At 55.1% G+C, this 13470-nt stretch overlaps 1 protein-coding gene across 1 annotated transcript in view; it reads right to left on the bottom strand.

Moving 5' to 3' along the window:
* LOC144940872 (uncharacterized) overlaps positions 1-13470 on the bottom strand; it is a 41995-nt gene that overhangs the window by 13355 nt on the left and 15170 nt on the right. Inside the window, exons 10-26 of the mRNA XM_078867365.1 lie at positions 13103-13194; positions 12587-12705; positions 11928-12098; positions 11461-11660; positions 9898-9983; positions 9374-9495; positions 9104-9256; positions 8461-8663; positions 7870-7955; positions 7487-7620; positions 6719-6840; positions 5880-6021; positions 4850-5065; positions 4031-4207; positions 3530-3676; positions 2317-2372; positions 1266-1380 (exon numbers count right to left, since the gene is read on the bottom strand). Of these exons, the coding sequence (XP_078723491.1) occupies positions 1266-1380; positions 2317-2372; positions 3530-3676; positions 4031-4207; positions 4850-5065; positions 5880-6021; positions 6719-6840; positions 7487-7620; positions 7870-7955; positions 8461-8663; positions 9104-9256; positions 9374-9495; positions 9898-9983; positions 11461-11660; positions 11928-12098; positions 12587-12705; positions 13103-13194 (2341 nt within the window). The remainder of the gene's footprint in view (positions 1-1265; positions 1381-2316; positions 2373-3529; positions 3677-4030; positions 4208-4849; positions 5066-5879; positions 6022-6718; positions 6841-7486; positions 7621-7869; positions 7956-8460; positions 8664-9103; positions 9257-9373; positions 9496-9897; positions 9984-11460; positions 11661-11927; positions 12099-12586; positions 12706-13102; positions 13195-13470) is intronic.

Below are 13470 nucleotides of genomic sequence, written 5' to 3'. Positions count from 1 at the left end.
ACACATTAAGATGTTTTCAGGCAATCAATGAGCGCACGGAGGAAAAACGCACACGCGTGAGGAGGGGGCATCACTCCATCCTCCTCGCTGCCTCCACAGCGCTGAACTGCAGGCCACGTGCTTAGCCACCACTGCCCGGCTATGAGTGGTGGTGCGGCGATTGTTGTCGTGATTTTAATTTCACCATGACCCTGTAATTGAGTTTCACGTTAATTCTACGTCCGTGCTATTTCTGTACTTCCAGTGCGAGCAGGGTCACTTGACGCTTCTCCAGACAGAGTTCACTCACAGCAGGGCCTGCGTAACCCCTTTGACGGGGCACAAGCTGTCGTGAAGTAACGAAATTAACTACGAAGACGTCCTATGATCTATAGTATGAATATTAACAATAGGTTTTACCTTTTCTGTCAATACAAAGGGTGTTAAGATGTTCAAGCACCAAATGGATACCTTTTTCAAGGAATCAAACTTGCATTAAGCACACACAGCACTTCTGGTGAACATGTAAACAGACATGGCTCTGATAATTACATATGATGCGTTGTCTTTGAAACTGATTCGCCTACACCAGAGACAGCCTTCTTTATGGCCTAGTCACCAAACGGCGAACAATATAAAGACAATGCACTGTCAGAGCCTTTATACCTCGGGGTGACTGGCTATATCACGTGACCTTTTTGCCAGTATCAAAGTATGTAAAATAAAAATAGGTTTCACCCTTTCTGGCATTAAAACAGGAGGTGTCAAGATGTTCAAACACCAAATAGATACATTTTTAGAGGAATCAAGTACTGCATTACCCACACACAGAACTTGTGATGAAACATGCAAACAGACACGCTCTGGTAATGTATAATATGCGACTTGTCTTTGAAACTGGCTTACACTGATCGCCAGCCATGTCGTCAATTAGTCCGGTGAGCAACTTACAACCTGTCGATTAAATCGAGCGCATCTTCATGCCTGTCAACCCCTTACCAGTGCCTCCTAACTTATTACAGACCAATCCAGACCTTATTGGTCACCCCGTGCCCCCTATAACTCTCAACGTTCATCCTACAAAGTCCCATCACAAGGGAGAAACACAAACAAATAGACACACGTTTTTTTGGTTGTTGCCCATATTGAAACGGCTGTACGCCGTATGGACCTGAAAACTCAATTTCCCTGTTACAAGAATACGGGTTAGACCGTATGGGTTGACAAGGTGTGTGTGCATCTTCTTTGCATCCAACTTTTCTTTCCAAGGCAGGGGAGTGCAGTACCTGGGAGCGGGTCATGTGACCCTCGCTGCCGTTGACAGAGGTGGCGAAGTCGCGCGCGTCCACCTGTCCGGACAGCTGATTGCAGGTGAAGCCCCTCAGGAGGCTACCAAACTGCCTGTGGGATGAATGATTAATAATAATAAATAAAACATGTGTTTTATAAAGCGCCTTTCCAATTGTACGTAAAGAAATTAAATAAAACCACACTAAAACTATTAAACCGCAATTTTTATTTTGCCAGGTTAGGCCCCACTGAGTTACGGAGCTACTTTTCAGAAACGGACCTGGCCACAAACGATAGCCCAACGAAGTGGCTTATCGCGTGGACATTTATAGCGGGCAACTTCTCCAAACGCACGTTTCTAAATGTGGAGGGAAAACCCGGAGGGCACGGAGAAAAATCCATATGACCACAGGGAGAGAGACACACGCAAACTCCAAATATACAGCATGTGTCAGGGTTGGGATCAAACCCACGCACTCCTGTATACCAGGCGAGGTAATTAACATCTCCTAGCCACCGTGATGATGAGAGAGAGAGAAACACGCAAACTCCAAATATACAGCAGGTGCCAGGGTCGGGATCGAACCCACGCCCTCCTGTATACCAGTTGAGGTAATTAACATCTCCTAGCCACCGTGATGATGATGAGAGAGAGAAACACGCAAACTCCAAATATACAGCAGATGTCAGGGTCGAGATCGAACCCACGCCCTCTTGTATACCAGGCGAGGTAATTAACATCTCCTAGCCACCGTGGCGCCCACTCACAAGTACAGACAAAATCTAAGCGAATGAGAAAGCCGATAATCACAATATCAGTGACTACGTTCAAATCGCTATCGGTCAAGTGCAGGTTTCAGCCGCCAGTGATTAAACCGGGTTCTTGAGTGTGGCGAATTGATGGTCTCAGCCCGGTCGCCAGTCACTGCACAAAACAATCACCAAGTTCACGAGGGATCTACATTACTATCACCATCACTACCACCAACATCACTATCACCACCATCACTATCACCATCACTACCACCAACACCATCACCACCGTACCTTCCGGTCTCAGTCCACGTGTAGCCTCTCTTCATACTTTTAAAAATAATCATCGACTGAAATGAGAAGTAACATTTAATTAGTAACCTTAAGATGATTTTTTTTCTCTCAAAATAACAAGTTGTCTAGCTGAATGTTAGAGAGGCACGGCGTGCGATGTAGCGACATCGCGGACACCACGTTGATGTGGGTGTAGTACCGGCCCTAGAGGGGCTCGGTGAGCGCTGGTTGATAGCGCTGGATGGCACCACGCTTGGCGTGCAGTGCCAGTCCCTATAGGATAAGGTTGTGGGTGTGCCGGGATTACTCAAGGCCATGGCACTTCGGTTGACCCGAGAGGACATGTGACCGATTAAACCTACAAAGGGACCCCAAGTGGGGGCTAGGGGGTGGTCACATGGTCCGGGTCCAGATCCTGCTCGAGGATTCTGGAAGGTGGGCGTGGCCAAGGGTGGAGCCAGCCACGCCGCAGAGAATATAAGCCGGGTCCCCCAGAGGGTCCGGCGTTGTTGTTCATCTTGCAGAAACCTTCGTCTACGTTCTACCGAGTCTCCAACACGTGGACCTGGACCCGAACTGCGGTCCGGTCCGTTGTAGCTAGTTACGTTGAAATTAGTGTAGTTAGCCTGGTGGTCACCACCTGGCTAACTACACCAGTTACGTTGAAATTAGTGTAGTTAGCCTGGTGGTCACCACCTGGCTAACTACACCAGTTACGTTGTAATTAGTGTAGTTAGCCTGGTGGTCACCACCTGGCTAACTACACCAGTTACGTTGTGTGTGTGTGTAGGTGTGTGTGTATATCTGTGTGTTAAGTAGTAACTAGTGTAGTTAGCCTGGTGATCACCACTAGAGGCTGTTATTTTGTTTAGGGGCAGTTACCCCGTGTGTTGGTGTTAAATAAATGTGTTGACTCCAAGAGTACGTCTGCGACTCAGTTGAACTCACTACAACTTTCATACAATTGAAATTTGGAGCATAGGCAGAGTCGACAGCACTGACAGCTGGGGGAATGTAACTCCAGACCATGGAGGAGGCAGAAGACAATGAGCGACTCCCCACCGAAGTGAAGACGGACTGGGGGCTTTGAGTGAACAATGACGCTAGTGAGTATAGTGGGGGGAGCAGGTGAGTGAGCAGGGGAAATGGGTGAGTGAGCGGGTGAGTGGGTAAGCAGGGGAAGCGAGCAGTGGAGCGGAAGTGCGTACCGCACCTGTGTCTCCGTCCACTCCTTCGAGTTGATCTGACCCAGGGGCACGGACGAGGGCAGGGCCCGGATCGTGTCGAGGGGCAGGGCCCACACCAGCCAGCCCGGCGTGTCCTGCACAAGGGCCACCGGATCTGCCGAGGCCCTCACCGCCTGTCGGCAAGCGCATGTTCACTCGCATCGTCACACCGCCTTCACTCGCATGGTCACACCACCTTCACTTACATCATTGCATCGCCATCACTCTCAGTCACACCGCCTTCACTCGCACCATCACATCACCTTCCCGCTTGCTTGTGGTTTCTCGCACCTCCGAATGATGGAGTGAGCAACGTTACAAATGAACAGACGTCAAAGGGGAGGAAATGCTTCACTCTGGGAGCAGCTGTTAAGAATCCCCCCCCCCCCCCCATTGCGTGCTGACAAACCGTCAGCGAGCACCCAACAATGAACCCAGCAAGGGGCACGGCACCACCCGGAGCGGGAGTGCGACCCAGGGCCCCCCACCTTCTCCATGATGGCGGTGGCGACCGAGGGCGGCATGGCGCTGCCGACGGCGGGGTCCTGCATCCCGGGCAGCGTGAGCAGGCGGCGCGCCTCCGAGTCCGGCAGCGCCAGCACGGCGCTGCTCGGCAACCCGGACACCAGCGTGCCGAGCTGACCGATGGCCGCGCTGTCACCCAACTTGCGACGGTGCACGGTGAGGGGGGGGGGGGGGGGGCAGATCGACGGCAAGCGTCAGCGCATCAACACGCGGGGCACTCGAAGGTAAAACAAAAACCCACGATGCTCTCGGCAGGTTGGGATCCGTTGATTAGAGCTGTCGCGGAGAGACAGGGATATGTCGTGTGGCGCATTTCCACCAACACCCCTACAGCTTTTACATGGTGGCTACAAAACGCAGGGTTATGGATTCACTGGGTCACTGGAGGTTATAGGCTAACATGGGCATCATGGGTTCACACGAAGGTCACAGGTTCACGTGGGGTCACAGGTACACATGGGGTTACGGGTTTATACGGTGTCACGGGTTCACTTGGGGTCACGGGATCACGCGAGGTCACGGGATCACGCGAGGTCACGGGTTCATACGTAGTCACGGGTTCAAATGGGTGTCATGGGTTCACACGGGGGTCACGAGTTCATGCGGGGTCACCGGTTCACGCGGGGTCAGACATTCACACGGGGGGGTCACAGGCTAACACGGGGTGTCACGGGTTCACATGGGGGGGGGTCACAGGTTCACACGGGGTCACGGGTTCATATGGGGGGGGGGGTCACAGCCTAATTGGGGAACAGACCACCGCGTGCGCTGTTGCCACTCACGTAGACTCCCATGCCGACCAGTTTATTGACGAACTGCTGGGCCTGCGCAAGACTCCATCCGCTCTGCTGCCCCAGGGTGGGCAACGCGGTCAGCACCGCCTGCCCGCTCAAGTTGGCGATGGCGGCGGGGCTCAGGAACAGGGCAACGGGCCCCAGCTGTACCAGCTGCGCAGCGCTCAGCTGCTGCCCGGCACCCGCGAGAATCGCCAGGGCGATCTGCGGCACAGAGAGGCGGCGAGGCGACGCGGGGGAGGGGGGAAGACATGTGTTTTTCTGAATCTGTTCCCTTGGGCATGATTATCAATCCACTCGCAATCGTTGTCTCGTGGCGGTCGTGTGTCCTCAGTGTTGGGCGCTGTCTCTTCGTCTGCCTGTGGGACTTTCTCCAAGGTCCTCCGGTTTTCTTCCCACGTTTGTCAAGAACTCGCCAAAGTTGGAGTGCTCCGTCTGTGCGGAGCTTTGAGTGTTATCCTTTTGTACGCACGGTGGGGGTGTTTATAAAATGGCCTTTTTGGCTTTCTCACTGAAGGAATTGGCCAAACGTCCTGACGCCGGACCTCCTTGAGAGAGAGAGAGAGTCTTGATACGAGGTTAGGTTTTCCCGGATACACAATGTTATTGTGACAACCATTTAGTAAACCTCTGGGCCAGCTCCAGAGCCTGACAAATGAATAAGTTGTTTCATATAAAAACAACGAGCACATTTGCTATCCGCGCCATTCTTACGGCGAATGGGCTGTGACTGCGCGTGGGCAGCTTTTGTGAACGATGCCATCGTGAGTGGATGACTGCAGAACGACAGTTACGAGCACGGTCTCCCACTTCATCTGTCCTCATTGCTACTCCCTTAAACACACCGGTGGGCTAAAGTAGTGAACTATTTGTCTTTTGTCAACGTGGCACTTTTTTTGCTGATTGGCCATGTCGGGTGGTGGAGGGTTACGACACATTTATAAATAACGCGATCTAACCCAAAAACGTTCATTATGAATAATATTGGTCGCGAAAGCCTGCTACGTGTTAAACTGACCTTCTGCTGCTGCTGCTGCTGGGCACTGGCGGAGCCGGCGCTGGCGCTCTGGAGGCACGCCTTGAGCTTGGCGACGAGGACCGCGTCCGTCGGGGGCACGGTCGTCACGTCCGGGTAAACGCAAATCAAGGAATCCGGAATCCTGGCGGGCACAGGAGCAGTTGGGCGACTTTGGCCACTGCGATTCAGACACTGTATTCCTCCGGGTCTAAATCGAGATTCTCATTGTGATGCACCGTAGAGGTGCGAGTAATCCTGAGTACGATAGTGCGGTGGCTTCTTGGCGTGGGGAGAGTACGTCACCCAAAAGAATTTGCATATCAAGAGGAATTTCACATATTTGTGGGAAATGCAGATATGGGATTAGTCACTACTTGTGGAATGCGTAGGAGGTGGGCGGGGAGTTTCAAAGTCATATTATGCCCGTGCATTATGCAGGATTAGCAACATCAAAGGTAGGGAGTAGGGTTAGCATTAATAAAGGGAGGGAATGTCAAGGCGCTCTTCCCCCTCCAACCCAGCTTAAATATACGCTGCCAAGCCTGGTGGTGTTTATTCAGACGCTGTCTTTCCGACAGACCTGTTCTTCACCTGAGGACGGCTGCTTGCGTTGTGGCCGAAACGTCGTGAGAATTATTTAATGTTTTATTTTTATTATTTTATTATTTCCCTTCTACTTGACTTTACCGAAAGAACCAAGAAGATGAATCCTTGCAGTCACGAAAGCTTTAAACCAATTAGGACTAATTCAGGGGAATCTAGGCCCTCGTGATTTTGCCCTCCCGGTCACCCTTGGCCCCCGGTGCCCGGACCACCGGGAAAAGGGCCGCTGGCCTCACTTGTCAGCGGTGAAGTTGCGGTTGAGCATCGCGCCCAGCACCAGCTTCTGGAGGTCGGAGGGCAGATCGCGCGCCGCCCGGAACGTGTCCACCACCGCGTCCGTCGTGAGCGCCGCGTCCAGCTGTGTGACGCGGCCAGCAACGACAGCGCAAAGTCAGCGAGGCCACCTGGTGGCCTGAGACCCGCTCGGCCTCAGAGCCAGTGGGGGTCCTGAGATCCAGGGGTCATTGGGATCCTGAAACCCCCCCTTGGCAATCGGTGTTCTCAAACCCCACCACCGTGGGTCGTCCTGTGACCCCCACGGCAAATTGGGTTCCTGAGATGTTGCAGCAATAGGGGTCCTGACTCGGAGACCCTACAGCTACTGGGGTGCTGAGACCCCCCCCCCCCTATGGCCATTGGGAACTTGATCCCGAGAAGCGCCGTTGCTGGTGTAAACTAAAACTAGACTCTATTTTTTTATTTGAATAGGTAAGGCTGAGCTATGTAGCTCTTTCTCAGGAGCCACCTGGCCACAAATGATTGCTGAACGAAGCGGCTTTATCATCACGTGGAAATTTATAGCAGCTAAATACTCCGAATGCACGTTGCTTCTAAATGTGGAGGGAAAAACCAGAGGACCCAGAGAAAAATCAACGTGACCACGGGGAAAACATACACACTCCAATTATACAGCAGACGTCAGGCTCGCGATCGAACCCACGACCTCCTGTATACCAGGCGAGGTAGTTAACATCTCGCCACGGTGGTGTAGGCGACGGATTTACCTGCTGAGCGTCGGTGAGGAAGCCCTGCAGGTCAGAGCGGCTCGCGAGCAGCACAAAGTGGCCGAGGTTGGCGGGGATCCATCCTGAAACGGTGCCAGCGGGGACCCCACAGCGCGGGGCCTCTGTGGGCAGGACTGGAGGGGAGATAGAGAGCACGCGATGGGGAGTTGGTGATGACGCAACCGGAGCATTGTGAGGACAGATGATGCGAGCGAATCGACGGGGGATGGAGACGGACAATACAGCGAGACCGGCGGCAGACAGAAGGCGGTGGAAAGAGAGAATGGCACGAGACGAGAAATGAAGCCGGTGGTGCAGATCGGGGGCGAGGTCGCTGGCGGTGTTTGCAACTGAAGGCCAGCGAACTCGCCGGAAGGTCGTACCGGAGAGGAAGCGAGATATCCACAGGTAGGACACACGCCGTGCGTCCACGCTCAGGGAGCTGTAGGCCCCGTCCAGGCCTCCCACACTGCACGCGGCACGAGACATCGAGCCATCGGAGTTTCAGGAAACGGTCTTTCGATTGTCGCAGACGGGGGCCCCCTTTCACCGGGGGGGGGGGGGGGGGGGGGGGTTTGGCACCGCGCGCGGGAATTCAATGCGAGAGACTCGTCGGAGTTCGGTGCCGTTGAGCAGTTGGCCGGGCCTTCATCGGTCAAACGTTCTCAATCAGACTACCGCCGTCGGGTCACGAGGCAAGAGAGTCCGTTTGTAATCTCCCCATGCATTTAAATCTTTTAAGTCTGAACTAAAAACTCATTCCTCTTAGAACAGTTTTTTGTGTTTAGTTTGTTGCCCCTTCCCCCGCACTTCCGATTGGCCCGGTTGGCTACCTCCGGCACCAAAGAAGTTCAACGCACGTACGTAATTTACCCAATAACCCAGGGGGAGACGACCGCTGGTGGCACAGCACAGACACCCGCCGTGTGCCTGCACCCCTGCTTGACCGACTGTCGCCGCGGAGCCTCACTCACATGGCCTGGAAGGCGGAGCAGTTGAGCGACGGCGGCAGGGAGGCGAACTGGGCCGCCGTGGCCGTCGGCAGGAGCTGGACGAGGTACCGCGAGAACCACACGGACACCTCGGCGTCGGGCAGGGTGGCCAAGCTCGGGCCCAGCGTCCCCCACACCTGGCTCATCATGCGCGCGCGAACCTCCACGCTGGGCTGCGACGTGCTCTGCGCACACAAAAGACAAAGATCTCCCTCCATGTAGCCTTCGACAGTCTGTTGGGGCTTACGCATCGCACCGGGTGCTCATTTGAGGTTGAGTTAACCGAGGGGAGGCCCAAGACCGGTTCAGTTACTTGTCACGGGCATTGGTCATGATCGGGAATCTAGCTCTGGTCACCGGGTTCCTAGCGCTAACCGTTGGACTATTGCTCCCCCACGTGCATGCACAACACAAGACCTTCTGTAACTGCGTGTTCGATTCCTCGTTCACGGAGGAACAGGAAAGAATTTGGCAGGGCCCTTGCTCAGCAGCGGGAATTACCAGACAACAACTTGCCGGCTTAACGGTGTCCTCGTTGGTACCGCAGCGGGCGATGGCGCCGGGACACGTGCCTCAACCCGAAAGACTCCGGGGCCGTGGCCTGTGCCTAGCCTTCGTGGCTCACCGCGTTGGTGTAGCGCTCCATGAAGCTCGATAGCTCGGCCATGCCGTGCACGTTCACCAAAATCTGGTCCACGACGGCCGTGCTGTTCAGCAGCCCGGGTACCCCCGCCAGGTCACCGAGTTGCGCAGGGCTCAGCTGCTCCAGCACCTGGAACTGGGGAGAGCAGCGGTCGATGGTGGGGGAGGTGGCAGGGAGGGGGGTTAATTGTGAACACGCGCGTGCGGCGCGGAGGAAGGTTAAAGGTCACGAGGCGTCACCGAGTGCACGTACGGGTTGAAAGGTCGGCAGGATCTCCGTGAACTCGGAGAAGGTGGCTTGGCGGCTGAACTTTCCGAGGTACGTGGAGAGGAAGGTGCCGCTCGTCACGTTTGCCAAGGGGCAGCCCTTCGCCACTGCGCGCCACGAGAGAGAGCGAGGTCAGGACACGACACACATCGACTAAGATTTGTAATGGACTACTCTGAAGGTAGGAAACCACCGACACGCCACAGACGGACCGATGACGTCACCGACCCTCGCCTGCCACCTCTCCGGACAGCCGCACAAGTGAGAACGGAGGGGCGAGACTTTTGTTTTCCACCGATTTTCCGTGCTCACCGATTAGTCGAGTAAAATTGAACCGATAATCGTGATCAGAGAGAGAGCCCAGCTCGTACAGCCCAGCTTGGAGAGCACGGCTCTACCCATCAGTAAACATATACACACATGGCGGCCTGAGGCTGGGTTTGGTGGGGGAAGTGGGTGGGTGGGTCGTGCTGAGGCCTGACTCAAGGCTACGGGCACGGAGCTCTCACCTTTCAGGTACTGCTTCGTCTGCAGGTAAATGCTGTGCTGGGTGGACACGGACATATTGTCGTAGGAGTTGTTCAGAGCAGCCATCCTGTTGGGTGGCAAAAGGCGACTGTTAGCCTCGGTTAAACGAGACGGGGCAGCCGATGCTCTCGTCAATTGGCGAGGTGGCTATGCGGCTTAGGGAGCTAAACGGGCGCATCTCAACCCCCTTTTTCCACTGCCACATTCGAGCGAAGCCAGTGTGGGGCATTGGACGGCAATGGGTTGGGTTTTCTACGCTGGGCATTTGTCAGAACCGACTTGGGGCCAAGCAGGGCCTGGGGGCGGGATCAATTGATGCGTTGATCGTGTTGCGACATCAGCGGCACGGCACTGCTTCTGCAGTGGAAAAAAAACTGGCACCTGCTGAATCGCACTGGGCTGGCCCGGCACGGCCAGGGAGCAGCTGATTTTTGGGGAAAAAAAGGTAACTGCCTGAGATTAAACCGGATGTTCAAGCATCACGATATCAAGTCACCAATGACTGCACTCATCAATTTGCTTGAAAAACTGAAAAATCTGCAAAAGCAGCAAGGATAGAATTATGTTGAGGGTTATAAAAAGGAACAGGTGGAGTGCAGCTTAGTCGGTAGTGTTATTGGCTGCTGATGCCTCTGTAGGTAGTGTGAGAGATCACTGTGATTGGCTGCTGATGCCTCTGTAGGCAGTGAGAGATCACTGTGATTGGCTGCTGATGCCTCTGTAGGCAGTGCGAGAGATCACTGTGATTGGCTGCTGATGTCTCTATAGGCAGTGCGAGAGATCCCTGTGATTGGCTGCTGGTGGCTCTGTCGGTAGTGTGAGAGATCACTGTGATTGGCTGCTGGTGGCTCTGTAGGCAGTGCGAGAGATCACTGTGATTGGCTGCTGATGCCTCTGTAGGTAGTGTGAGAGATCACTGTGATTGGCTGCTGATGCATCTATAGGCAGTGTGAGAGATCACTGTGATTGGCTGCTGATGCCTCTGTAGGCAGTGTGAGAGATCACTGTGATTGGCTGCTGATGCCTCTGTAGGCAGTGCGAGAGATTTACTGTGATTGGCTGCTGATGCCTCTGTAGGCAGTGTGAGAGATCACTCTGATTGGCTGCTGATGCCTCTGTAGGCAGTGCGAGAGATTTACTGTGATTGGCTGCTGATGCCTCTGTAGGCAGTGTGAGAGATCACTCTGATTGGCTGCTGATGCCTCTGTAGGCAGTGCGAGAGATTTACTGTGATTGGCTGCTGATGCCTCTGTAGGCAGTGTGAGAGATCACTCTGATTGGCTGCTGATGCCTCTGTAGGCAGTGCGAGAGATTTACTGTGATTGGCTGCTGATGCCTCTGTAGGCAGTGTGAGAGATCACTCTGATTGGCTGCTGATGCCTCTGTAGGCAGTGCGAGAGATTTACTGTGATTGGCTGCTGATGCCTCTGTAGGTAGTGTGAGAGAGCACTCTGATTGGCTGCTGATGCTTCTGTAGGCAGTGCCTGTGCACAGGGCAGAAACCCAAGAGCCGTGCCCCTGATGAAGACTGAGCTGCATCTCACATGATGAGGTATGACGAGCAGGTGAGTCCGGCTGGGAAGAGCTGGGTGCTGGGCGAGAGGGCAGGCAGCAGGGGCCCAAGGAGATGGCCCATCCACGTGCTCAGCTCCACCTCTTTCATCTTGACGAGGTGAGGAGTAAGGTGCCCCCACAGCCCCGTCACGAGCTCGGATCGCACCTCGTCGCTCAACTGCCCAGCACCCTGCGCAAAGAAAATGGTGGCGGTGGTAGTGGTGGTAGTGGTGATAGTGGTGGTGGCAGGAAGAGGAGGTGGAGGTGGCAGGAGGTGGAGGAGGATGAGGCAGGAAGAGGTGGCAGAAGGAGGTGGAGGAGGCACCAAGAGGAGGCAGGGGGAGATGGAGGAGGTGGAGGAGGCAGGAGGAGGTGGAGGAGGCAGGCAAAGGTGGAGGAGGCAAGAGGAGGAGAGGGAGCGAGACGGGTGCAGACGGCGTGGCGACGCTACTCTCACCTGGCCGATGCGCTCTGTGAACGCGACGAGGTCCGACGAGGGCCACGGCAGAGTGCTGAACTGCGCCAGCGCCTGGGTGGCGTCGGCCCGCGTGCCACGCGGCCCCAGCGAGATCAGGAGATCGGCGAGCTGCAACGCGGTCAGCTTGGTGGACGACGTCATCATCGCGCTCTGCCACGCGCGCACGCACCCACAAACGCACGGGTGAATGGGCACGCACGCGCAAAACAAAGGCAAAGATCCCCCTCCGTTATAGCCTTCAACAGACCGTTGGGGCAAGTGCTGTAAGCGAGCAGCGCCTATGAAGGCAGGCACAGCGCACAGAGGGGGCGATGTTGGCCAGCACCACGTCCGGCCGCCATTGGGGGGACCACTGGGGCTCCGCAATGTTTCGCAAGGATCTGTTTCAGATGCGATTTTCTTTTTTACATCTCACAAAGCCATATTTTCTTTACCGCGTGGTGGTCCGTCAGAATTCTCCAAGAGCTAACGGTGTTCCATTGTCCCAGAGATTTGGGAATCGCTGGCCTAGAGGATCCTGCCTTGACTGGTCCACACACGGGCCTCGATCTAAAAGGCTCTGGGGCCTTGGCCTGGGCCTAGGCTTGCGGCTCTCGGCCTCGTGGGTCCGCGGCCTCGAGTCCGAGATTGGCGCTCACCCCGTTGAAGGTGGGCAGGAGCTTTGTGAAGTCGCTGAAGTTGGCCTCCCGGTAGAACAGGCCGTAGTACTTGAGCAGCAGATCCTCGCTCGTCACGTTCTTGCCGCACCTCTCGGCCACTGCCGCCACGCGCCAAACACAGGACAAACAGCGCGACGTCATTTGAAGGCCTTGGATGACCTCGCAGGAACCTGTGACGTCCATTAAGCACCGCAGCGTTAACCGGCGCAGCCGCTGGGCTCGAACCGTGGACATTTGCAAAGAGTGACAAACACGCTACCGTTCCGACAAGTTACCGCCCAACACTCCAGCCTGACCACGCCAGGGTGGCGGGTAGTGGGTTGTGGGTAGATGGTGGTGAGTAGAGGGTGGTGGGTTCTGGGTAAAGGGTAGCGGATGCAGGATGGAGAATGGAGGGTGGCGGTTTGGGGGGGGTGGGTAGAGAGTGGTGGGTAGAGGGTGGCGGGGGGAGGATGGTGAGTGGCGGGTTTCCCATCTCGAGTGGGCGGTGGCCACCTGTTGGCTGCAGTAGCTGCGTGATCTTGCGGGCGACCTCGGTGCGCACGGGCACAGGCAGGCGATCGTAGAGACTCTCGAAGCTGTCGTAGCTGCGCACGGGAGGCAAATGTGATACTTGGAGACACAGGGCACAAGGGAGACACGGGGACACGGGAGATACAGGACAGCAGGCCTAGACAGCCTATGTGGCAGTCCGGGCACATGCTTCAGTGGGCCGGTACATTCCAGGGAAATTGCCAATGTGATCAGAACAAAAAAACGTGTTTTATTACCTCTAATGTGTACGCTTCATTGCTTATTTATGCTCTTAGTTGGAATTAAGTCCCCATATATTCGGCAGCCCCAAAGATTTTTTCTCACGGCCC

Source organism: Lampetra fluviatilis, chromosome 23 (assembly GCF_964198595.1).
Source record: "Lampetra fluviatilis chromosome 23, kcLamFluv1.1, whole genome shotgun sequence".
Lineage (NCBI taxonomy): Eukaryota > Metazoa > Chordata > Hyperoartia > Petromyzontiformes > Petromyzontidae > Lampetra > Lampetra fluviatilis.
Note: the sequence above shows the minus strand (reverse complement) of the source record. Positions and strands in the feature narration are given on the sequence as shown.